A 27,091-nucleotide genomic window follows, 5' to 3' on the forward strand; every position below is an offset into this window, starting at 1 on the left:
AAGCCTAGCTAATGTCATTTTGCAATAATATTTACAGTTCAGTCTCTACCTGTTTACCAACAGAACTAATACAGCCACAAGCTAGCTGAATGACATTCCCCTGTTGTATGCAGAACACTTTGTATTAGGAGCACTGAGTGCTGGTTTCCGTTTTCAGAAACAATCATTTGTTTAGTGTTGCTGGAGCTGGCCACAGAGAAAATAAAATCACACTGAGTAAATGGCTGCTGCATGGTTCACTCAAGAAAACATTTTTTTTAAATATACAGTATAAACAATCCCTTCAGATTGTCATTATAGTCTTGTAGTATATTGAGAAATAACAGTAGTGACAATTTTTGGAACAATATAATTTCCCTAAGATCCATATTTTAAATAACATGACAGCAAAAACATGTGACGCAGCTCAGAACTAATTGTTTTCCATTTAAATGTCTGACATTATCTAATTACTTACAAATGAAAAGATAAATTAATGTGATACTCAGTATGCATTTCCTTTATATCGTCTAAGTCCTATTGACAGAAGATGAAGAGCACTTTCAGAACAGATTCTGGATGTAATGGTCTGAAGATCATGTAAAAGATTTTATGATGAAAGAAAAACTGACTTCCTCTGTTGAACCAATACTTTTAAAATGTCTGTCTTATGCATTGGATTATTCTACTACTATTACTTGATTTGAATTCCATTTATTTGTACTCTTTCACTTGTGAAATTAAAAAAGCTCTAATATTGAAATCACTATTCAGATAATGATCACTATGCCAGAGAACAGGTGCATTGTTCTTTCAGGTATTCTTGTAGATCAAGAAATGATTCAACTGAAATAAAGTAGGTCAGTGCAGTACGATCTGTTTTCTGTGCAGTAATTAATTATATAATACTTCAAAGTATAAAGATAGAGGGCTATGTAAATGTTTTAGACATCTTAGACAGAATGAGGAGATACAAAATAGATGTTAAGACCGTCAACAATTTAATAAACATTTTCTCTAGTGCTGAGATTAGATGAGAACAAACAAACCTTGTGATTTAACAATGTCTAATTCAAATTGATAAGAAATATCAAAAACTTTATCATATCACAAGTCAAGATAAAATATACATGAGCAGTTTTGTATACATTTACCAATCAAATCAAATTGAATTATTACTTATTACTAGTTCCTCATCATTAACATAATCTTGCTCTCAATGTATCTCTCAATACAGTACATCCATAAAACTAAAATGTCATTTGTTCATCCTGGGCTATCAGAATTAGTTGTGAGCTTAAAACAACATATTTAAAATTTCAGTAGCTGATCTCCATGGAATTGTTTCTGCATAAAGAAGAAAACACTGAGTGAAAAGAGTATCTAAAAATATATATATATAAAAAATATCTAAACTTTATCTAGGAGCAAATAAGCATTACTTACATAGTCTAGTAAAGGTTTTTATTTTACATACAGAACTGTTAAAGAATGGGAAAAGCAGCTTTTCCTCCTTAAAAATTATTTCAAGAGGATATCAGCACTCCACTGTTGTATTCTGTATCACCCAGACGGCATTCTATATACTGTATGTACTTACAGTAGATATGCTTAACAGAAAAAAAAAAATAAAAGCCGTAGATTTAACCCTTTGTTAATCATGATGTAAATCTGGAGACCAAACCGCTTTGTCACCCTGCTTAGTGCATGTCTAATGTGTAAAATAAAGGTAAAGAGTAAATTTTAAACTAGTCTACTTCATGATATTGAGTATTTCCATTATTCAGTGTAATGTCATTCACCTATGAGATACAGTATTGATTAATATCATTTATAATAGCTACATACAAAGAATCTCACATCCCTACTTTTTTTTCTATAATTTCTCTAAAGCAATGTTAAAGTTACTGCAGCTACTTTCATTTATCCTCTCTAAATAAGCACACAGATAGTATATTATATGTTGTAAGAGATAGGTCTATATTATGAGAATGTCATACATGTCATCAGCAGGTCTCAAGGCAAAGCAAATACTCCTGCTTTTGATTTGTTCACATTTTTTTTAATGGTATATGTTTGATTTAGCAATTATTTATAGGCTGTATATATGTTTTATGTACTACACCACATTCTTAGTTAATTCTTAAGTACCCAGAATGGTCTTTTTCTTCATCCAAATGTTGGAGAAATGAGTTTCTCAGATACTGAAATAAGTGTCCCATTATCATTTTAATCAGAGCTTATTGAACATAGTAATAGCTATTTAAGTTTTTGATCACTTTCCAGTTATATGGGTCCAGCTATGAATATTTAGCTAACCCTTGCTGGGTAGATCTGATTCATGTGCTAATTGTGTTGATCCTCTGAGGAATATAGCATAAAGGAGTCTTTTTTTATTATAGTCAATGCAGACACATGTGCTGTGTAGATAGCAGTTAAGTATCTTGTCCCAGCTGAGAAAATGATTTCATTATCTTACAACTTTAAATTTAGCTTGGGTTTGCTGATCAGTGTTATGGGAGTGGTGGTAGCTTGTGTGTTGTGGTATGTGTGAGTATTTCTAAGAAGAAAGAACAGATACTGTACAGTGCTTAAACTGAGTAAAAACTGCATAAGGGTAAGTACCCTCAGTATAGCTGTCATACACCTGCATAGTTTAAAAGTGTAAATAATAAGAAGAAGAGGAAGGAGAGAATGAGAGATTAAAATGACTTTAATTATCATAACTATAATGTAATAATGATTATTATAAATCTTATTGTAACTCATCTTAGTTAATTTAAGATATCAATGAAAATGATTAAGAAAGCTCACAGTACCTCGCTATCAGCTGTTCTTCCTCATAGGCTTTTTTTAAGATCAGAGATACTTTAAATAGATAGATATAAATAGATATTCAGAGTGAAATTAAAGACAGCCCTAGTTATGGAAACAGGAAAAAAGAGAAACAATAATGCAATATTTAGTGAGTTTCAGTCCTTCTGTTTTTTGTTTGGTGTTATGTGGCAGCAGTAACATTTTTTGTTCCCTTGGCAGTAACAGAGAAATGAAGAAATTGGTAACACTAACACGTTTTTGTTACTTGGAGCACACAAAAGGTATTTTTAACATCAGAAATAGTTCTGTTTCAGTAGAGTTTGATGGCAGATTTAATCCTTAACTTTCACCAAACTTTTCAAATGGTATTCTGAAGCATCATCAGTTCATTATTTTTAAAGTTACCCTAAATAAACAAAAGGTTTTGCATTTTGCTCCTCTTCTGTTTGCCAAAGCACTGTTTGATATGATTATTTTCACAAAGTTTTGTTTATTTGTTTATTCGTTGTAATATTTTTGAGTGAAATCAATGGAGTCTTGATAAATAGCCAGCTTGTGCAGATTTTTGTTTTACTAACTGTACCATATTACTCTGAATTTATCTAAATACAAAGACGCGATGAAATTGACAAATTATATTTTTTTACTTCTGCAGATTATGATATCCCATTTATATATTTAAAGTTAAAGCTGCTGCTCCATTCTCTTACAGGTTACTTGATCTCTGAAGTAGGTCACAAATTTCAGACTGGCAACCAACAATATGCTGTCAATCCTTGTTTCCCATTTCTCTGTGCTTATACTATATATAACTCTTGGTCAGTATTTTGTAGGTTTCAAAATGAACATGTTTGCAGTTTTAAATTTGAAGACTGTTATGGTACAGTGACTTGTATGAGCTGGCAAATTCTATCAGCTTTGATCTGGTTCTCTATTTCTGCAGCATGCACAAAGAAGTGAAAAGAGAGATTTAGTTTACCTAGCAACTTATTTTGCAAAATAAATATTTAGATGCCTATCAAAGAAAAGGTAGAATTTCTTTTAGTGCATTATGGAGATACTGTACCTGTAAATGCTTATAGAAATCAATATTTTTTTTTATTTAATGTCACTAATGCATATGATATGTTCCTTCTGACAGTAATGGAACTGATATAAAAATGGTTTTCAGTTCCCAGAATGGCTCAGAATGTATTATTTGTGACAAACCACACTATTGACAAATCTATGCAGGTGCTTTTGCAGGGGTATGTATCACATAAACTGGGTTCTGAATAGGGTTGTGCACAATTTAAATTTAGAGAATAAAACACCAACACATTTAATATACTGTATTAAATGCAGATATTTGAATACTTCCAAAAAACACCTGGTATTGCCATTTATAAGCAATGATTCTAAAATTCTTCCAAAAATGCATGAAAATGGTGGGTGAAAAATAAAATTACCAAATCTGAGTAAAATCCTTAAAAATAGCACGAAATGCTAATCATTTGATCTTGGTGGTTCCTAGCTGCTGGACCAGCAAAGCTTGAGTCCCTTGTCAGTTTCAGTCTGTTGTATATGATTAAACAAAGGCATACCAGGCATGCTAATGTGAGTACCTCTAAGGCAGGCTGGGTTTGAGCTGGCCAGAGTGTAGTCATACAACACTGAGACCTTTAGATTTGCTGACAGCCTGTACACACATTATTGGAAATGAGAGCTGTATCAGTCGTTCAACTCAACTTATATTAAACTTTCTTACGTGCATGAGCTACAGTATGTTAATTTCATTGATAGAGTGAATCTGTTAATCAGACCTCAGGAAAATGAAGGAGAAAGAATGGAATTCATATGCAAATTAGCAATGCAACAGTTCTTTCAAGAAAGTGTGAATTACTGTCTCAAAAAGCATTATCATAAGAGGCTGACGTTCTGAAATTCATGATTGTCATGTGACATCTGGTTCAAATAAATTGTTAAGCATAGTGTTAAACTCTTCTAAATATGTTCTGTTTGCTTATTTACATGTTGTTGGTGGAGCAGTGTGTCTCCTGTTTCAATATCTGATTATAAGATTTGATATTTAACTCAAAGGTATGAAATGAAACTGCCAAACCCAACTACATACAGACCACAATGGTTGCAATCTGGTAGACAAGAAGCATTATCAAAATCTGAGTCCGATCTTTCCCACACATACTTGCTACTCCTGAGGCAGTCATAGCACATTTACATAACTATGTAAAATGTACAGTAAAAGGCACATTTACTGGTACTGGTACCAGTTCATTCCAGATAGAACTGGTACAGTTCTTTCTGAAAATAGGTGTCTCTTGTGTGTTATATCCTGCTCACACATTTATGAGATTTTGTCCTTTAGTGTGGCCACATTTTTAAAACCAGTCCCAGTTCTCTAATTTTTACCCCAAAGCTACATACACATCACCAACACATTGTCAATAACCACATGTAAGCTCAGCCAATGTTAGAAATCTGTGGATAGCTGAGCACTACTTGACCTTAAAGACCTTACTTGACCTTAAAGACATTAGTTTCTCTCTGCACAAATATAGCACATTGTAAAATGTACACAGCTCTCATTAACTGGATGTAGTGATATTGAAAGAGAAAATATAGAAGAGGCATTTGGTTTAAGCAACACGTGAAACATTTACAGTATGGGCCTAACCTCTGATTTCATTATTTTGAAACTTCTGTACAGTATACTACTGCAACATTTTTGTGACACAAATTACATACAAAGCACAATTTCTGTGAATCCAAGGTCATGGTTCATGGCTTAATGTTGCTATTTGCTATTTGCTATTTGACAATGTTTATTTTAAGACTGCAGATATTTGCATCTGCTTTTTGTCTTTTATTTTTCATGCTTGAACTCCGTTCTTTCATTAAAATGATTATCTCTTGAAAACTCTGACAGCCACAGTATGCATGGTAATTTGACAAATGTACATCAAAAATCACTACAAGAAATAGCCAAGAGGTTTAGTTGTCCTCAGACTGATGGTTTCCCCGAGGACATGACTTTCTTGGGTTGTTGAAGTCTAAACCACCACAAGACCTACTCTCACCTCTTCCACTCCAGCTGGCATTTTATCCCTTTCAAAGTTCTCTCAGCAATGATAAAATCAGCCTTGTTTCTCCCCTGCAGTCACCTCTTTACCAGCTGCATTAGTCAGGGTTGTTCTTTTCCTCTCAACATATTTGATTTGTTCAACTCTGCTAATTCCAGGTGTGTAGTTTCCAGCACAAAGTGCCAAAAAGATAAGAGGGTGTTTAAAATGAGGAGACTTAAATTGATTGCAGCTATGATATTCAATTTCAGAGTGCCATTCCTCTGAGGCAGTTTGACAGGCATTTCAGCCCACAGATGAGACATCTTGCCAACTGTTTGCAATGTGGAATTCAGGTGCCAAGTTTAAACAAAAAAGTCTGAAAATAACTCCCAAACATTGAGCTTTACAAAATATGGAACCCACAAAAAATGAGTTGTTAAGATTAAGGAAAATCTTTTAGGTTTAATTGTTTTGATTCATTTACCATGTGAATGTTAGTCCAAACAGAAGTATATTTTGTTCTGTTTTCTTAGTATGGCTTCTGACTATACTCAGGGGGAGAAAAGAGAATCTGTCTAGACACTGATATTGGATCACTAATTGATCATCAGTAATCCCTCTGCTTAGGTCTTGGTTGTAGTGATGAGGGAGAGATTTTAATTAGGCTTGCCCAACACAGAGGTGGATAAAGAAAACAATACTCCTGTATAATTTGTTGTGAACACATCATTATTCAATTGTTTTACTACATAGTTTATAACTAAATACAGATCAGGAAAAAAACAAAATAAAAAGAAAAAAACAGAAAAAATATAAAGCATAAGGCCATTTGAATAAACACTATATATTGCATAAAAGCATGTATCCAAACTAAACAGTCCTTCAATCTGAACAATGTAATGTACTTATCATCTCTCTATAAGACTGTACTGTAATATTTATAAATGAATACAACCATACACAATCTCAGTCTCAAGACAGCCACACAAGATAGATATTTTTGTACAGTAAGGCCTATCTGCAAAAGATGTTATTGGTCAAAGTTGACAGACATCTTGGAATAAGTGTTGAGCAGGAGCACCCAGGGGTTCACAGGTATGGTCAAATCACCTACAGTAGATTCAATACCATGCTGGCGGCAGAAATCCAAAAGTCTCTATCACAGGGCATTCCTGGAACATATACTGTAAATAGATATCAACCAAACCATGAGTCACTCTATGACAAAGAAGGTCAGATAAAATACCGTACTAGAATTATCTGTATGATGTTATGAGGAAACTGTGTTTAAAATGGATCCACTTGTGTGCTAAATATTTTGAACAATAGAAAAAAATTATTCCTCCAGAACCAAATCCCACTCAGGGCTGCTACTGAGGTTCTTCTATATCCCATATATAAAGATTTAAAAGTATAAATGCTGATGTTGATCATTTTATTTTATTTCCAAAAAAAAACGTATTAAAAATGATCATGTAAAGAGAGAATGAGGAGAACTGAGTTAGAAATACCAGAAGGATGACATCAGCTTGAAGTGAAATATAATCTTTAGATCTCTAAATATCAATTGGAGCAATGCACCTACAGTATATTGTCTAACCGCCTGTGCCAGTGGTTCTAATGAAAGCACAAACAAGAGGTGACAAAAAACGTCCCTCATAAATGCCTTTATCAACTGTAAACTATGGGGATATCACCAGCTTAGTCCGCACACATGCTGTGGGACATTGTATAGAGTAAGAAGCATATTCATTAAGAAATGAATATGCAAATCCACAGTGCTCGAGGACATCCCCAAGGGTAGCTCTAAATTGATCAAATGCCTTTTTCTGCATATAATATGTATGATCAACTGTAAGAAAATATTTTACAAGTATCTCTGTAAAGGAGGTACATCGTAGAAAAAACTAATGACTTCTGTATTTTCAATATTACCCTTTTTTTAAAACAAATGTCTATGCTGTACCCTCTTAATGTACTGGGGGCAGTGGAGGCATTAAGCATTCATGAAAGAGCATTGAAAATCCTATTCACCAGTCTTACTTTGACGTCAGTGTTTGGAGTTGTAAGTCAAAATAAGAAGCAAGGATTTTGCATTAATGAAAAGCAGATAGTTTTGATTGTTAAAGATAAATTTAAGCAGAACCTGAGAAAGCATAACTCTGAAATTAGGCATACCAAAATTAGCAACTTGAAATATACTTGAAGAAGAATGAAATATAACTACAAATCAGACAAAACCGGGTTAGCCAAGAAAATGTAGTTGTCATCATCTCCAGATGTTTCTCAGAGCAAATGTAAATAGCAACAAGTTCCAGAATGCAAAGGTGAAGAGATAACACAGCAGAATTACAGAGAATTGCTGTGAGATGTAAGCCTCACCTTATCATAAGGAAAAAAAAAGCTAGATAAGAGTTTGCTTGGAAGTACAGTACAATGATAGGCCTGGCCATTTTTGTAACAATACCTTTATGCTAAAGTGATTGGAAAATGTAAAGTATGGAGGAAGAAAGTAACTGTACAGTAGATGTTCCAAAGAACACCACCACATCTGTGAAGCATGGTGGAAGTAATATCATAACCTGAGTAAATAAAATAACTCACAAGTGGCTGCAGCACTGGCTCAGAAAAGCATCTTGCATGATTGCAGAGAGTTTGGTAAGCAGTGGGTCGCAGCCATCATGCAGTTATTGCCTCAAAGTGATGTGTAGAATGCTCTGAAATTTACTTAAAGTTAATACCTCCCACTACTTATGGTGAATTGAACTTTCTGGGTTGAATACAAAGCATGTTTTTTTCTATCTATTGAATGACCAATTAATGAAAATGTAGATATTATTGTACTTATTCATATTGATCTCATGATCAGAAATAGAAATTGCTTGATAATAAAACAAAAATAAGTACGTAAAAACATCAAAGGAATCTTTTAGAGGTTGATTTCATGCTGAAAGAGAGTAGCCGTTCTCTTCCTTGTTCCTTTGCAGTCCACACACTAATGCGAGTCTCTTCTCAAACATCATCAAACGACACTTGTCACTTATAACTGCAACAAATTCAGAAAGTTAACATAAAGAAACAAATCTCTTCAGGTTATATACAGATATTATTGGAAAATATACACTTGCATTTTATTGTCCAATGTGACGTCGGTAAATTTATTATGCTGATAAACATCTGTCAACAGGGGATCTACTGTGTTAGTAAAGTTAGTGTACTTGTGTGTGTGAGGCTGCCATTAGAGGCAATAGCAGCTGTACATTAGTGATTATTGCTTTGCAGCAGGCTGCAGATGATGTCTTGTGAGATTCTGCTACATTGCTTTCATTGAGCCTATACATCTATGTACCTGCTCACTGCTCTCTGAGCCCTAGTTCTACATATTGTCACAGCACATCCAACAAATGTTCAAAGGGATGTGGGTATTATGAGCAAGCCAACCAAGGCATACAGTAACTGTCAGTTTTCCAAAAGGTGGCATATAATTAAAGGAATGTGTCTAGCCATCTTGCAGTAACTAACACATTCAGTCTTACACAGGCAATACGAGGATGTTGTGATGTCCCAACACAATGTTATCACATCAGGATGAGCCCACTGGTAGTTCAGCATGTGAAACCCTAGACATTGTTCAGTGTTCATTTAGCTTGGTTTTTGTCAAACAAGGTGGTATTCAACTAGATACGCTTGCTCCAACGTTCACATTTGGATCTCCCCATTCATTTTGGTAAAGGTGTCAGTTTTCCAAAAGGTGGCGTATCATTAAAGGAATGATGTGTCTAGCCATCTTGCAAGACTGGAAATTCACTTGACATACACTACACAGAGAGCAGGCAATACTGCCCTGCCTTAGTCTAGGCTCCAACATATCTATGGCATAAAGGCCTTGTTATTTTAATAAGGTGGTGTCATGTTCCATTTCTATTTTTAATCTTGACTTTTACTATACATTCAAAAGGTTACATCATCTCTGCCCAATCAACTCCTTCACTAATGAGGGGATGTAGTGCTTATGCAAATACAATTGAGTGACTTATCACAGACAGTCAATAATGATCAATTCATCAAAATGATGCAGAAACATTTGAACAATAACCAAAATCGAATTACTTTGTCCCCCCCAAAAACCATACAAGTAAAGTTTTATTTTATGCTCGTTGTATATACAGTATGTACTGTGTACTACACATGAATATATTCACAAACTATAAAAATCATATAATTCCCAGTGTTAATTGATTCACACTGTGTTAATTTATATCTCTGTAGCCTTGTTTGCTGTCAATTACTCAGTGACAAATTTTGTAGAATATTAGTTTTCATTTTTTGTGCATTAGGAGTGCTTGGCTCAGTGTCAGTTTTTCTCTGATGTTGACCAGTGTCATGAAATACAGGCAGATTCTTTTGTTCATTTTATTTTTAACATTTATTTTTAATTTCAGGACAGGTCTGGTTCCTGTTACCTTAAATTCAAATAAACTTGTTGTAAAACAATGTGATGCTGATGGTCATTTTTATTCCTTTAATTGAGTTAGGTTGTGTTTCTAACCAAATCAAATTGCAGCACATTAACTGTGCCAAAACATGAAAACAGCTTAGAAATCTGACTGATGGTTTCCCTTGCAGGCATCATTAGCCAAGATTCATCCCACTTGGTATTTTGAACACCTGTGACCAGTGTCTGCTGGGCATAAGAATTATTACCATTGTATTTTTCTTGGGTATATAAATTAATCACGGGGATCATGAGTAAGTACTTAAAATTTCTGGAGTGTAACCAAGATACACATCCTCCCAACGGATGGCAGAAGACCATCATTAAAACAGGGTTGTGATTATGTGAGAAGACAATTTGGTGTGCCCACTGCTCACAGGATTATAGGCTCTTCCTGTGACACAAGCAGCTGCAGTGATATTACATGCACAAATGCAAACAGAATTTCTTGTGTTTTAAGTTCACGTTCATTAGGACAGGAGTACCATTAGCTTTGCTGCTGCTAGAGGAAGGTTGATATGCTTGAAAGTGAAAAGGGACAGCTGACTTGAGTGAACATAAATTAGCATAAATCATTTCCCCTGAGCAGCAATATTAATGGCTGCTAGCATTTGGGGCTTGTTAGACAACTACTTAACATGTCTTTTAAAGATGTTATTTTATTCCTTCCTGAAATCGGTAGATTGTGATTGTTTTTATTTCAATTTGTAAAAACTCTGAGTTGCATATTGTAAGCACCCGAGAACATACAGTATATAGCTGCTTTTTCCTAAGTTTATTTACTGCTCCATAAAAGTGGAAACAAAAGTAGACCTACACTTTAGCTTTATAACACATACCAATTAATTCTTGCATATCTCAAGCTGTAGACATGCTCATTTGAAATACAGGCTGAACAATTTAGCCCAGTCATCTCTTGTTTCAGAGTTATATTTTTGCTGAGTGTGAGTTTCCTTATCCACAATATAAAAGTGACTAATCTCTCGATGGGTAGACTGGGCTTCTTTTGGACAGGATTTCTTTGACTTGCAGCAAGTCAGTGACTTCTCTAACTTGCGGGGAACCTATGAACTTTTGGTTATAGTGAATGAGAGCTGCATCATTCCATATTCTAATGCTGCTGTACTCCTACAGACTTACTATGTGGAAAAATGCAAATGGGAGTGCACCTTTCATTCTTATGTGTTTTCAGTCATCTTGTGCTGATAAGAGGGTTTTGAAATCGAGCCATGCTGATAGACAATTGAAGATGACAAAATATGTGTATATCATTAAAATGTAAGAAATGTCATTAATAAGAACAGGTCTTTTGGTCCATCTAGCTTATTTGATGTCTAGCAGTGAAATTATTCAATGAAACTGTACTCAGGTATTTACTGAAACAGAGTTTGCAACCATGTCATACATTTTTTTAGAGAATTAGAAGTTCCTTAAGACATATTGTCCAAAGGAATTGGAATGCACAGCAATGTCTGTCTTCAGGACTTTACATTAGTAGCAGACCTGGGATTTGCCTGGTCTCTTTTTTTGAGCTTTTTTCAGTGCTGTGCTATGGCAAACAAGGCTTTGTTGGTGCCTCTGGCACATCGCTATAAGGAACAGCGGACCTGGTCTGAAATGGTCTATGTGTTAGTTTAGACAGCATCAAGGGTTTACAAGCACTAGATAGTGAATAAAAAAACACTAACCATGTAATTTTGGCTGAAATATGCTACTTCACCTAAAAAGGATGGAGGATTTCATACTGTATATTTTTAGAAGAAATCTCTCTTTAGACTTCAAGAGTGGAAGAAAGATACCCGAGTTTGACATCACATTGGTACAGTACATGCCAACAAATGCAGGAAATGGGTATTCAAAGTAGTGGCAATACGCAAACTACAAGTGACAGAAATACTGTACCACATCATCTGCCTACTGTGGCATCGTAAACTGAAAGACTGAACAATGGAAGTATAAAGTATAAGATGTGATCAGACAAGACATGCTATTTAACACTGATGAAAAAAAAAACAAAGTACACGTGAGAATCAGAGAAACTCAATAATTCCCACCAGTTCAAGGAGCCAGGGTGATGAAGGAGTGGTTTTCAGAACATTAGCATCCTTCAATGGCTGTCCCAGATCTTGATCCCCTTGATCACATGAAATGTGCTATTGCACTGCATCAGGTGCAGTTCACTGCTACACACATCGCATGCACAACTGCATCACCTGCTGAGAGCTGAGTGGCCCCATATCTTCACAGCCATCTTTAGACATGTAGAGGAATCAATTAAACTTGGACTTACCACCGGAAGTACGTATTACTCGCTATTAGGGCTGTTCTCTAATTGTTTTTATAGGGTAGTGTAGTGACACACACTGTTAAATCAAAGAGAAGTGTGTTTTCATTTTGGAGCTGCTTATCAAGTTGATAAAAATGATGTAGTGTTTTATTGCCCATCTAATACACAGCATCAATATTTTCTGAGATGTTTGAATGGGATATGAAGAGTAACATCCTAGTGTTTTGTTTCTTAGATACTATTACAGCATAATTTGTCTCTGGTATGACAGAAATATATCATTTTCTGCAGCTCTCATATGGGATGATGCCAACCAAATTTCCTGTTATTGACTTGCTCATTTTAAGTTGATTGAGACTCATACTAACCCTGTAGGGAGAACAACAGAGATAAAATGAAAACCGAATCAATAATCCTGATTTCGGAAATTAAGGGTAGAAGGTCAGAATTCTAGGTCCTAAGAAATAGATAATTGATGTACATAATCAATTCTGTCAAATTTAATTTCTTTGTCCATGACATTTTGGCACCAATAAGAATGTTCTCCAAATTTAGTTTATAATAAGATATCCTTTATTTTGAAATGAGTTTGTCAAAAGGATAGTTGAATAGAAAAAACAAAAATCTATCAAATGAGAACAGTTGATAGAAATTTAGAAAAATACTTCAAATCTGAAATAGGCAAAATTATCTGTCATATACAGTATGCAATGAAATTAATGTTATATTGGGAAAAAAAAAACAAATGATAGGCTTTAAATAAGCTTTGAGAATCTGTTCACAATGTTAAATCTATTGATGTTTAGGTAAGAACAATTCTATAATAAAAATAAATAGTTAAATCCATGATATAGTAAATGCATCATGTCCAAAGAATTAGATATTAAGATTACTGACTTTGAATGATCCTGGTCGCATTTGTATTGTACATAATCCTTGGAAGTTAGCTCACACTTTATAGTACTGCTGCCTTACTGATCAACTTAAAAGTTTAATACATGCCTTTCTGTGGTTGATGAATTGTGCTCACCAGCATTTGCAGTGGAGGTCAGGTTCATTTAATAGCTATTCAGCTGACAGTCATATGGTGTGCTTTTAAAAGAGTACCACTTCATATATTTCATCTTAATCCTTTTAGGTGAAATGGGGGGTACTTGTGCAGTTTTGTAAATTTATTATACCAAGTAATACAATATAAATATGTTGAACCAATAATTTTAGAGGAATCCAAACATTGCCTTTGGCAATGATTTGTACTAGTCTTTTGCTGCTGTAATCCTTTAAATCTCTTTTTCTTCCCGCTCTTGGGAGATATGGTAGCTGCAAAATGTGTACACTAAATATCAACGCCAGAGGATCTTTAGCTGTTTTTTCCTTAGGCAGGGTATCTTGCCTTGAATTTATTCAGATGAATGAATTATTTATTAATCACCAACCGATTTTCCTACAGTTTCAGTTCTGTTTTTTTGCACAGACTGACCGTATTGCAAACAACTGTGGCTTCACTGCCCATTCAACTTTCTGTTTCCACAGATAAAAGACAGCATTTGCAGAGGAAATATTCCATTCTTTGGTGATTGGATGGGAAAAATCTTTGACCTTGGAAACTGAAGATGTTGTTGCCATGGAAACTGCTAATACTTCTGTCATTCAAGGAGTGCCTTGCAGGTAAAATGTCCCATAAACCGTCTTTGATTCAAGATACAATCTGCATAGTTTTTTTCTTTAGAGAAATATTTTGAATATTTCAAAACTTTTGACTGACTGCTTCAAAGAAATCCACATGTTTCTGATAGTTGGAACTTTTTTTGCCTTTTGCCGAGGCTGACAGTATCACTTATGTTTTGATCAGCAACCTTGCACAATAAAGACAGAGATGGTAAAAAAAAAACTTGAAAGTCTAAAGTGTTACTTAAAGTATTTGAGCTGATATATTACTGATTTTAATGTTTAAAAACCAGCTGCAAGTGCTATTGCTAGTAATGTGGTTTGTTTGCATCACTGACTGTATTATGTTAAAGTTATATCTGGATCACAGCTATGGAGAACTTTGTGCAGAATAGGTGTATTTTATTATCAGTTATTTGAAAGGGTCATTTCAGAAAACAATTTATATGGGGCTTTATATCAAAATGTAATAGAGCTCACTAATTAGAAAAGCACATATCTTGTAAATGAACAGCAGGAATTCTGAAAATGTTTCCATCATTTCAAGTTTTGATTATGGGCTTGTAAAGAGGAGAAAAGAAGTAAAACTGTTTTTGTTATATAACCTGTTCTCAATGTTGAACCAATGGAGCTAATTGTTCTCAAATTCATTTATTAATCAATCATATGCTTCATACACCCTTTGATTTATAAGGTCCCGCCATATTCTCATGCATCATTGTCATTTAAACCACAATAATCAAAGATCTGATGGCTTAATTTGGATTTAAATAATTTCACACTTTCAACTATAATGGGGCAAGAAGCATTATATTACTGTTATTATGAAACAGTGATTTTTCAATACGTTGCTCTTTGCAATGAAATCCCCAATGGGATTAAACACTGAGCAAGTCTAATTTCTTTCCTCTTTATGTTTCCACCAGTGTTTGTCCACCAGTGTATTTTTTTTTTTGGCTGGGGGTGGTGTAATATAGAGTTCCTAGAACACCCACCTACAGTACAACTGTCACTAATTTCCACCCAGTCAGAGATGTAAGTTTCCACGAAAACTTTCATGAAGTAGTAGCTTGTAAAGGGACACAATCAACAGAGGTAGAAGAAAATCTCCTTTAAACTGAGTAGTCTCATGTGAGAAATCATTATTAAGCTTCACATGTAGTTACAAAACAGTGTGTTTAGATGTAGTGTTCTATTGTTAAAGAGCTATTAGTGTTACCCCGAGTGTGTTTGTAACAGGCTGAGGACCTTGTTCACTCTTCCTGCCTTTTACCTCTTAGCATTTATCATGCTTTATTTTCCACTTGTGCATTGCTTTGGTTTCCAAAGACCTATAACATTTTGAAATAAACCTTTGAAGAGTTTTATGCATCTGGTGAATTTTAATTTCCCAAGTGTTCCTTTGTTCAATGAGGCGATATCACCTCTTTGTTACTTATGATGCTTTAAACAGAAACCTTTACAGTCTCCTTTGACTGGAGTTAGCTTTCTGTTAGTCCAATAAATTCAGCTTCTCCAGGGATCTGCAGCAAAGGCTCATAACAATGTATAGATTAATTTATTGATTTTTGTGCCACCATGCACTCTTAAAATTAAAACTTGTAGTCCACTCCTATATGATGAATTTATTACGATGCATTTTCATATACACAAATTATAACGAAAAATATATAGCTATATAATGCAGACTTATTTCAATGCATAGTATGCTTCATACTGGCATAAACTGACATTTTTCCATACAGTATGTTCAGTAAAAAAACAAGTGTCTTTTTGTATCAATTGTTGAAATCTGATTGTATAAATTTCCAGGGTATCTCAAACTCCTCTTATGATAGCTCTTTCTAATTCTATTTCACTGATAGCATGTTCACCCTATCAAACCAGATTTCTCTGTTAAATGTATTTTATGGTTTACTGCATCTAATTAAGTGCTTCTGTTGCATACACTGAGGTTAATTAATTCTAGAAAATGACATTCTGTTTTTTAGGTATAAATCTGTTCAAGGTTATAAAGTAGGATTTTATTATATATTCTCAATATGGTGTAAACCGTAAATAACAAGTTCTCTTAGTTACATGGCAGAATTATTTCAAGTGTGTTTCTTAGGTAAATCCTTGACTTGGATTTAATGAATACCAATTGCCCTGACCAATTTGTGTTTGGCAAATGTCTCCTAAATTATCTCTGACCTTCAATGTAAAGACATCTATAAAATGATTTTGTTGTGTGTCTTTAGTAGTTTGCAAACTTTAATTGCAAAATAGTTACTTATGTACCAGTGCATTCACAGAATGACAGATGTTCTGTTTCTATTTTGAGTGTCTCTCTGTCTAATTTCATTTCAAAGAATTACATTTTGGGGATCATTTACATTAGAGAAACTTGACTTCATAGAATGTGTTCAGCAATTAAAATAATGTCCTGGAAATATGGCTGATTTTATTACAGAAGCTTATTTTTTTATATAAAATATACAAGTTTTTAGTACTTAAGGTTTCAGAAATCCAAACAATTAAATAAGGTTAAGGCTAAAATAACAGTTTTAATGAACAGCTATTTTTAGAAAAAATGTGTTCTCTAGATGCAGAAATTATGTACTGTCTCTTAAATCCAGGACACTTGCATTATTGATTGGATTTGGCGGGTATAGTCTAGTTGCTTACAGTTTGCTTCAAACAAAGGCTATCACTTGCACATCACAGATTGCATTTTTTTTATGCTTGAATCTGCAATACGTAAGGAGTTCTCATGCAAGAGATATATTCTTGTATGAGGTTACAAGAGTACATGATGAAACCAACATACAGTAATTCACAGCAAATTCGGGGATATGCATTTTCTTGTTTAGTTGATTTCTTCAACAATTTGACTGTCTGCTAAGCTCAGAACAGCATGCTTTTAGAAAAAATTCCCACTGGTACACTTTAGAGGAATAATTAATTTATTATATTTAAAGGACATACACAGAGTTAGAAAGAAGAAGAAATTAAGGGTATATCCCACTAGAGTCCTGTGAGGTAGATCATTGCTTTAGGCAAAGCACAATCTGATTCCCTCGTTAGCATGCTTCTGCACTATTGAACAGTACACTTTGTCCTAGTCAAGGTTACAAACCTGTAAAAAATGTATTAAAAGTAAAAAGGCTAACATGAAGGGACTTTTAATTAAAAGGATATATATTAAAAAGAAAAATTCTACATGTGTGCACAGAGTTTCACACAGGGAGAGACATGTTCAGATTACAGCAGACATTGATTTGTCTTTTCTGAGTGAAAAGAAGAAATGGGTATAGAATCTTACTGAAACAATGAAAATGTATTTTAATTATTTACTTACTTTTAGAGTACTATATGGCACATAATTTAACTTTTTTAAGGGGATCAAAGTTTTTGTTGGATCTGTGTATAGAACACTAATAGAGTTTACTATTGTAATTTAGAAATTTGTGAATATTACAAAAACATCCTTATTTCTTTTTATAATTTTTTACCAATGAATATGTACTGCACTTCCTGTGGTTAATTTATGTACATCGTGTCACTTTCTAAACCTTTGTATCTAATTAGAAGAAAATGTTTGAATAGTACATTTAGCATTTCGGTATTGTGCTATGCCGTATGCCTTAGTTTCATGAAAACAAAATTAAAATTTTAAACTCATTATGCTTTCTAACACAACCTTTTCAAACTTCTGAAACTGTTTAACACATTTATTTGAATTTGAAAATGTTTTCTTTATTTATATTTCTAGTTTCTAACTTTTTTTCACTCTAAGACTTTTTTTTTCCCTTCACTAGAGAGAAACATATTACATGGACCAGTCTTCACACAAGAACCAAGTGATATAATGTTTCCTTTGAATTCAGAGGATAGTAAGATATTTATAAATTGTAAAGCTAAAGGAAATCCAATACCAACATATAGGTAAGTCTTTTTATGTTTAAATGGTATCATTTTATGTAGTTTATGTTTCTTTCTGTTTGATTGTGTTGATCTTTTTCATATAAAAAATTGATATAATATATAAAATATATCATTTTTAACACAGCTGGTTTTGGTTCAAATTGTCTTGATGTGGGTTTATGGTAAACTTAAGCCCATGCTTGCTTTAAAGATGTTTTTTTCCCATGTTGTGACAAGCATTTTGTTTTCAATTTTTATGCAACTGTTTTAAATGGAGATGAGCATTTTTGATCAATGTTTTGTAAATTTGTAAAAATGGTGAATAATATTTGCTACATTTGTATTAATCACTTAATCCATGTAAAAGGAAACTTTATGGATGAAGTGACAATAGTTCTTATTTAATTCTGCTGAGCTGGTTATCATTGAACCCACTCTATAACTACTAGTGCAGTACAAAGGGTATCTAATTAAGACATTACAGACCTGTGCATCTTCATAATTTTATTTTTCCTGATCCTGCATTATATTTTCTATATCAATAAAAAAGTATTAGAATTGTTGTAACTGAAAGAACAAAGGCTAGGTTGTTGTCAAACATTAAAGATGACCCTGCTATATAATACTTTTTTTCATCTAGATGGAAGTTTAATGGACAAGACATTGAAACAGACATGGACTATAGCTATCACTTGGTTGAAGGTAACCTGCTGATAAACACCCCAGATGCAAGCAGACATGGAGGAATCTACCAGTGTATAGCAACTAACACCTTTGGAACCATTGTTAGCAGAGAAGCAAAGGTGCAATTTGCATGTAAGTCAACAATAATAGTCTAAATTTTAACTCTAATTTTTTAGGCTTCTGAACTTAATGAAATGAGGAGTTACTCTGCTGTGGTAGCTTTTTAATGGCTATGGGAACACTGTAAGTGTGACTTCATCTGGTCCCTTGGCAACACAATTGGTACATTGCAAAGTTGTCACTCTGAACATTACTATTGAATTTAATATTCAAGTAGTTAAAATAGATAAAATAGCTTGTAAAGAGTTACTTTTTTAAATAAGCTGTGACAGTGCTGTGTGGGAGGTGCCGTGTAAAAAAATCAATGCCCTAGGTGAGGGGACGGGAGCAGGGATCATAAATCATACAAAAAGAAGTGAAAAATAAATAAAAAGGCAAAACAAAACTATGTGCCTCGGTGTCTTGTGATCTCCAAGGCTGGGCTTACCCAATTTAACAGGGTCCAGCCTGGGAAAAAAAAAGAATCGCTATCACAGAGGCAACCAGACTAGACTTACCCTATTTAGAGGGGTCCAGTCTGGTAGAGCAAAACAAAACAAGAACTTTGTCTGTGAAAAAGGTGTACCTGCCCCGGTGAGAATACGTGATGGGACAGGCAAAAAGAAAAAAAGACAAAGAACTCCTTATGCCGGTGCAATCCCCTCCGGGACTGTCGGTATAAAACTCTCCCTTCCGGGTGTGGCCCTGCTCGTTCCATTGGAGGGTGCCCGGTGTGTGTTTATAGGACCTGCCCATCATCTAGAAGCCGGGACAGCTGGGACTACAAAGGCGAGGCGTCGCCCTTCTACCAGGGCTCTGCCTCCACACTGGGCACGCCACCGTGTAATGCCACACAGCTTTGAAAATTAAAAAAGTAAAAATTCACATAATCTATGCTATAATGGGAACAAAAGACTGCTTTGCCAAATTTTAAATTAATTTCTGATTGGAAAGTGTTTGTCTTAAGGACACTATGGAAACTAGGTAGTGTACCTCACTGAAAAGGGTGATTAACTATTTCATTTACCCCTTATTCATTTGCTCAATTTTGTATTTTCCCAGTTTTCTTGCTTTTAGTTGTTAATTCCTAATATAGAAAATACTGATTGCAATTTACTTGTTTTAAAAAAGAATCCCTAAAGTAGAAATAGTGGTGGGTTTCGATAGATAGATACTTTATTGATCCCGTGAGGGAAATTGCAGTGCAACAGCAGCTTAACACAGACAACACAGCAACAGTGTAACGAATGATACAATAATAATACAATACATACAATACAATCAGTACATTGAGAAGTGCACTACGAAGAATTACTCACAGTCCAGAACACACAAAGAACAGAACAGTACACAAAAAAGTCGTATTGCACAATATAAATATAAATATATATATTGCACAGGTCCCTGGCATATATTGCCCAAAAATGGTTTTAAATGGGAAAAAGAACAGATGTATCAGTTTACTGTTTAGTCCAGAAACAGGTCACTGTCAATGTTGCCTCTGCCCAGACGCAAGGTGGATGCGTTGTACAGTCTTATGGCAGAAGGCAAAAATGACCTCCTGTAGTGCTCCCTGTCGCACCGTGGATAGATCAGTCTATTGCTGAACATGCTCTTCATTTCTACAAGCATGTCATAGAAGGGATGGGAGACGTTGTCCATGATGGCATCTAGTTTGGACACCATTCTCCTCTCGGCCACTACCTCCAGGGGGCCCAGGCCAGACCCAATGACGGAGCTTGCTCTTCTGATGAGCTTGTTCAGCCTGTTAGAATCCATTTCTCTAATCCCAGAGCCCCAGCATACCACTGTGTAGAAAATGGCGCTCGCCACCACCGACTGATAGAACATATGTAGCATCTTACTACATACATTGAAGGACCTGAGCCTCCTCAAGAAGTAAAGTCGGCTCTGACCCTTCTTGTAGATGGCCTCGATGTTCTTAGACCATTCCAGTCTATCGTCGATGTGCACTCCCAGGTACTTGTACGAGTCCACCATCTCCACGCCACTCCCATGGATGTAGACAGGAGTAGGTATGACCCTTTTCCTCCTGAAATCTACCACCAGTTCCTTTGTCTTTGTTACATTAAATTGCAGGTGGTTCTCCCCACACCACTCCACAAAGCTGCTGACCAGTCCTCTGTACTCTTTCTTCTGCCCACCCTTGATACATCCCACAATTGCAGAGTCATCTGAGAACTTATGCAGGCATGACTTTGAGTTGTATTTAAAGTCCGAAGTATAGAGGGTGAAGAGGAACGGAGAAAGAACCGTCCCCTGAGGAGCCCCTGTGTTACTTACTACCTGTTCAGACACAGTTCTGAAGTCTCACAGACTGTGGTCTGCCTGTCAGATAGTCAGTGATCCACGAGATCATGGAGGCACCGACTTGCATCTCCTCCAGCTTCCTCCTTAGATGTAAGGGCTGGATAGTATTGAAGGCACTGGAGAAGTCGAAAAACATAATCCTTACAGTGTTACCAGCCTTGTCCAGGTGTGAGTAGGCCCTTTGCAGCATGTAGATGATTGCATCCTCCACACCAACACTGGGTTGGTAGGGAAACTGTAGGGTCTAGTGATGAACTACCAGGGCTCTCAGGTGGGATTAGACTAGCCTCTCCAGTGCCTTCATGACATGAGAAGTCAGTGCAACTGGTCTGTAGTCATTGAGGACAGAGGGGCACCCTTTCTTTGGTACAGGGACCAGGCATGATGTCTTAAGGAGCACAGGGACTTTCTCCAAGTGCAGGCTCAAGTTGAACAGTCACTGGAAAACTCTGCTCAGCTGATCAGCACAAGCCCTCAGAACTCTGGGACTGACGTTATCTGGTCCTGTGGCCTTACCCTGGTGCAGCCTCTTCAGCTCCCTCTTCACCTGGTCAGCCGTGATGGTCAGCCTGGCCTGGGGGATGGTGCTCATAGTGCTGTCAGTGCTTCAGGTGTTAATGGCAGAGGTGTCGGAGAGTGGCAGCTGTGGGGGATGGGGGGGTGAGTAGCTGTTGGTGGCTGTAGCTGTAGGCGGCCATAATTGTGGGGGGATGGAGGAGGTGTTGGGCAGTCGCAGCTGTGAAGGCTTAGGGAGCGTGTGGCTGTGGGGGGATGAGTGTTGAGCCACAGAGGGCCCTGAATCAAACCCGTTAAAAAACTGGTTCAACTCGTTGGCCATCTCCAGGTTCCCCTCCGTTGCACCCCCAGCCTGTTTGAAGCCGGTGATCTCTCTCATGCTGCTCCATACATCCCTCACCCTATTCCTTTGTAGCTTGTCTTCTACCTTTCTCCTGTAGGCATCCTTGCTCTCTCTTAACTTCTGCTTTAGTTCCCTCTGTACACGCTTGACCCCTTCCTTATCCCCCCTCCTAAAGGATCTCTTCTTGTCATTCAGAAGAGCCTTAAGGTCACTGGTGATCCAGGGTTTGTTATTGGAAAAGCAGTGTACGTCTTTTGTGGGGATGGTGTTGTCTATGCAGAAGTTAATGTAGTCAGTGACACAGTCCACCATGTTGTCTATGTCATCCCCATGTGGTTTGCACAGCACATCCCAGTCGGTAGCCTCCAAAGCACCACGTAGACCCTCCATAGCCTCCTGAGACCATCTCCTCACAGTCCTCATTGTTGCAGGTTGGCGCTGGACAATAGGCGTGTATAGTGGTGTAAGCAAGACAAGGTTGTAATCTGATCTGCCAAGGGGGGGAAGGGCTGTGGAATTATATGCATCCTTAGCATTGGCATATAATAAGTCCAGTGTTTTGTTTTCTCTGGTTGGGCACTTAACAAACTGGTGGAAAGTAGGCAAAGTGGTGGAAATAGAGATGTGGTTAAAGTCCCCTGAAATAGCTATAAAAGCGCTAGGGTGCTTTGTTTGTAGCCTGGTTGTGACTGTGTGTATGACGTCACACGCTGCCTCTGCATTTGCCGTGGGTGGAATGTAAACAACAACAAAGATGGCGCATGTAAACTTCCGCAGCAGATAGTATGGACGCAGTCCTATGGCGACCAGTTCAATGTCCAGTTTACAGAAGCATTTCTTAGCATGAATATGTCCAGGATTACACCATCTGTTGTTGACAAGTACCACGAGCCTCCCTCCTTTCCTCTTACCGCTCTCGGTGTTTCTGTCCGCCTGCAGCGTCTGAAAGCCGCCGATGGTAACATTCGAGTCCGGAATAAGTTCCTGCAGCCACGTCTCGGTTAAACACATGATACTGCATTCTCTATACTTCCTCTGACTCCTCACCAATGCTCCCAGTTCGTCCATCTTGTTCACTAGAGTTCACCTCAGTTTACAACAAAAAGAACATTTTTTTAAGTTTCATGTTCTCAAATATACCTTTGTCTCTTAACTTTTTGTTTTTGTCAGTTTTATATCATCAGATATTATTCCTGGAAAAACTACTTTTTTGCGGTATCAGTTACAAAAAATGCTATATTTCGTTCTTGAAAAGAGGTCATGCTACCTGACTCTACTGACAAAAGGCTGCTGCATTTAATCAACACTATAAAACTATTATAGTTTTATGTATTCTACTTGTAAATAGGTTACAAATATACAGTGCAAGTCCATATTTTCAGTAAACAAGCATTTGACTATAATATATATTGTATTCAAAAAGATGTTTTAGTACCTCCTATTGTAGCAGAGACACACTGTGAGTTTGTATTACCATTAAATGTGTGACAGCTTCTCCCCAACTCAGCTTTAATTTGATACCCTCAGCTAAAACTGTATCACCCAAGTATATTTTGCTCCAGCTGGAGTCTGAAATCCTATTTTGAAAGTGTGTTTTTCAAAGGTTGAGCTGTGAAATCTCCTTCCCCAGTATCTTCAGCTATGAAAATTTAATGTATGACTCAGCCATCAAGCTCTCCTGTGTTGTAACTGAAAAAAGTCCTGTGTAAACACATCTATTTTCAACATCCCTCAAGCTGACGTTCTTAATTAGCTTCTTCCCTAAAGCAGATTTTCTGTGCTAAATAATAATAAAATAGGTGAAAAAAGCAGTGCCACTTGAGGTACAGGTTCATTGTTTACATCAGTGTATTACCACTGATGGTTAATACTGCATTAATCATAGGGCATTGATATTTTATAAAATGGATAGTGTGTTCATATTTCTGAGGTGATTCATGAATAAATACATTTTAATTTTTTTTTATTTACTAAGTATTTCACATTTTCTGTGATGTACCGTACTACATATCTAGACATCCCTAAAATTATACAGTATATTGAAACATCTTATGTTGTACAGACGGGAGTTTGTAAAAAAATGAGTTACAGGTTCATTTTCAAGGCTTCTTTTTCTCTTTTAGTTCTGTAAAAAGAAACAAAAGCATTGAAAGATGTCCTGTAAATTTATCAGATAGGTGAAAACAAGTGTCCATTTTATGTGAAAGAGAAACTGCTGCCATGGATAGAACCTGGAAGTACCAGTTTTAAAATAATCTGGGTCATACAGTATGTTTCATATAACCAGATTCTGATAACCACAATGCTCTTTAATATAATGTAAACAAATGTGCTCCCAAAGCTATTTCTTATTATCTTTCACTGCAGTAATATCATGTTTTGTCAGAACTTAACAAAACGGATTATGTTGTAACCATCAGTAAAAGCCTGCTTTCGTGGAAGCTCAAGAAACGTGTGCAATGTGATATACAGATCAACTCTTTCCCTTTTTGAAAATGTTATATGCTCTAAAGCAGAACTATATAGTATGTACACTGGGATTGATAATATTTGCTAATATAGAAGTATTTAAATACAAGGAATGAAAATACCGATGCAGTCACTCAGATTGCACACACAATAAGTATTGGGTGTACAACAGTTTCAGCTATTTGAAGTCTTAAAAGCTGCAAGCTCTTTTATTTTACCTGACACCTGAGATAGAATATTTAATAATCATACATCTTGAATAATTGCTTAGTACAGTACAGAGTGGTAAGCTGGAGCTTAAGCAAGCAGAAAAACGTTGCAAGGCAGGATACACACTGGACAAGACGCCAGTCCTTCTCAAGCCGCATGGACACACACACTCATACAGACAATATGGAACATTTAATAACCTAGACAGCATTCCTTTGGACTGTGGGAAAAATATCTGGAGGGCCCAAAAGGCCACAGAGAAAACATGCAAAGTCCACACAAGAGGTGCTCAAGGCTAAAATCAATCCTACAACCCAGAGTTATGAGGCCATAATGCTAACTACTCTGCCACCATAGTTAGTGCATATGAGGAGATAAAAAGACAATTCCATTGAATATATTTACATATATTTTAATTAAATGTATTTTCCCATTTTCCAGGGTAGAAGACAGATATATATTTTAGGTTACAGTAGATAAAATGAGAGGAAAAGTGTTAAATTCCAAACACTGTCTCAGTTTGAGACATCCAAGTAATAACTTCAAAATATTAATTTCCCAAAGAACATAGGACATGAAGTTTGAGAGTTTGAATGACTGACATTGTGTGAGAAAACTGCCTTTTGAACAATAAAAAAACAGCACACTAATAATCTTCTGACATACAAGATGACATGTTTCATAAATGAAATCAGAAAATTCAACCCACTGGATCCATCAATGGGGTTTACAGAAGAGATCAAAGTCAAGGTCAAGCATACTTTAATAAAATGTGTTATGACTACTTTTTTAACTTGATATTTGCTTTGTGCCTTTTGGGATGTGGTTATATTTTAGAAGGCTGTGATCCCAAATGCAATTTATTTCTCAAGCATGTTAAATGGTATATTGATGTTTAATGAAAATGGAATCCTTCCCTTTAGAGAGAAAGTTAAATTTTCAGTATTGTACCTATATTCTGTACTGATGCATAAAAGAAACAAGACACTCCAATAAAATATAGATATCAAACAACCCCACAAAAATGTGAACAAAAATCATGATCAAATTTCAATAAGAAACATGACACACTGTCAGAATGAAAACATTACAAAATTACGATTGTGTACAAACCTGCCTAAGCATTAAACACAAACCTGTCGGTATTGACTCATAGACCTGATGAGCCTCTGGACAGACTGCTGTGGGATATTTTGAAGCTTATCCTGCACAGCTGCAGCCAGCTGGCCAGTTGAGGCTGCTTCCTGTTAATCGCTTTGGTGGGTTGGTCTCACAGATTTTCTGCTCCACCCAGGTCAGGAGAAACACCTATCTGGCAGAACCTCAGCATCATTTGCCTGAAGTAAAGCCATTGCAATAGAGTACTAACATTGTGCATTGTATGGATATATACTGTCCTCCTTAGTTCTTGACCTGAGCAATGCAGCTGTTAACATCACCACACTCACCATGATGTCTCCAGATAAATTGTCTTTTGTGAGAGCTGATAATTTGCAACCTCCTTAAACTGCACTTCTCATCCTTAGGGTCTCATCCCCATTTGGGGCTGCAAAAAAGAGATGGAAACATGTACTGTAGCCTCTTAGTATGACAGCTGTATAACAGCAAATACTCTTCAGATTATGACACCTTTTAAAATTATTTTCAGTTTATTTTCTTATATACTGTATACCTGTGGTTTTACTGAATATGATTAGAAATATTCTTGGTATGTTAAATAGCCCTATGTGTATAGGAAGCTATAGAAATGCAATCCTGATAATGAAAGATTATCAGAGCCTGAATCGTGATGCAGATAATGACATCGTACTTTTATTACCTATTGGTATAGACACATATACACAGTATTGCACTTTTTCTTCAAGGCAGCTATTGAGCTATTTTTAATTAAAAGCAGCAAACTGCACACATAAATTATAGGTGAATATATCAGACCCTGTTGCTCCTGGACCATCAACAGTTTCAGCATAGAACAGCTGACTCAAAATACCATTTTCATTTCTTTTTAAAACTGCACAAAAATATGTTATGATCTGCTTTGAAAAATAATTCTGTGAAACCCTTTCTGAAAATGTGTAATGCTTTTTGTTAAATTGTTAGTGAGGATTTGTACATTGATGTGCCCACAGTTTCCCTAAATTTTAAATAGAATGAAACACTGACAGGAGAGGTTAAACACTCCACCTTTTAGCATGAGGCTGTAGTGACAAGACCTATTATTTCAC

The 27,091-nt window shown here is 35.9% G+C and overlaps 1 protein-coding gene across 1 annotated transcript in view; it reads left to right on the forward strand.

Moving 5' to 3' along the window:
- Positions 1-27,091, forward strand: part of cntn6 (contactin 6) — a 129,508-nt gene that overhangs the window by 60,509 nt on the left and 41,908 nt on the right. Inside the window, exons 2-4 of the mRNA XM_088917177.1 lie at positions 14,174-14,308; positions 18,109-18,235; positions 18,855-19,030. Of these exons, the coding sequence (XP_088773303.1) occupies positions 14,254-14,308; positions 18,109-18,235; positions 18,855-19,030 (358 nt within the window). The 5' untranslated portion in view covers positions 14,174-14,253. The remainder of the gene's footprint in view (positions 1-14,173; positions 14,309-18,108; positions 18,236-18,854; positions 19,031-27,091) is intronic.

This window comes from Atractosteus spatula, chromosome 5 (genome assembly GCF_055471065.1).
Source record: "Atractosteus spatula isolate fAtrSpa1 chromosome 5, fAtrSpa1.hap1, whole genome shotgun sequence".
In the NCBI taxonomy this organism is placed as follows: Eukaryota; Metazoa; Chordata; class Actinopteri; order Semionotiformes; family Lepisosteidae; genus Atractosteus; species Atractosteus spatula.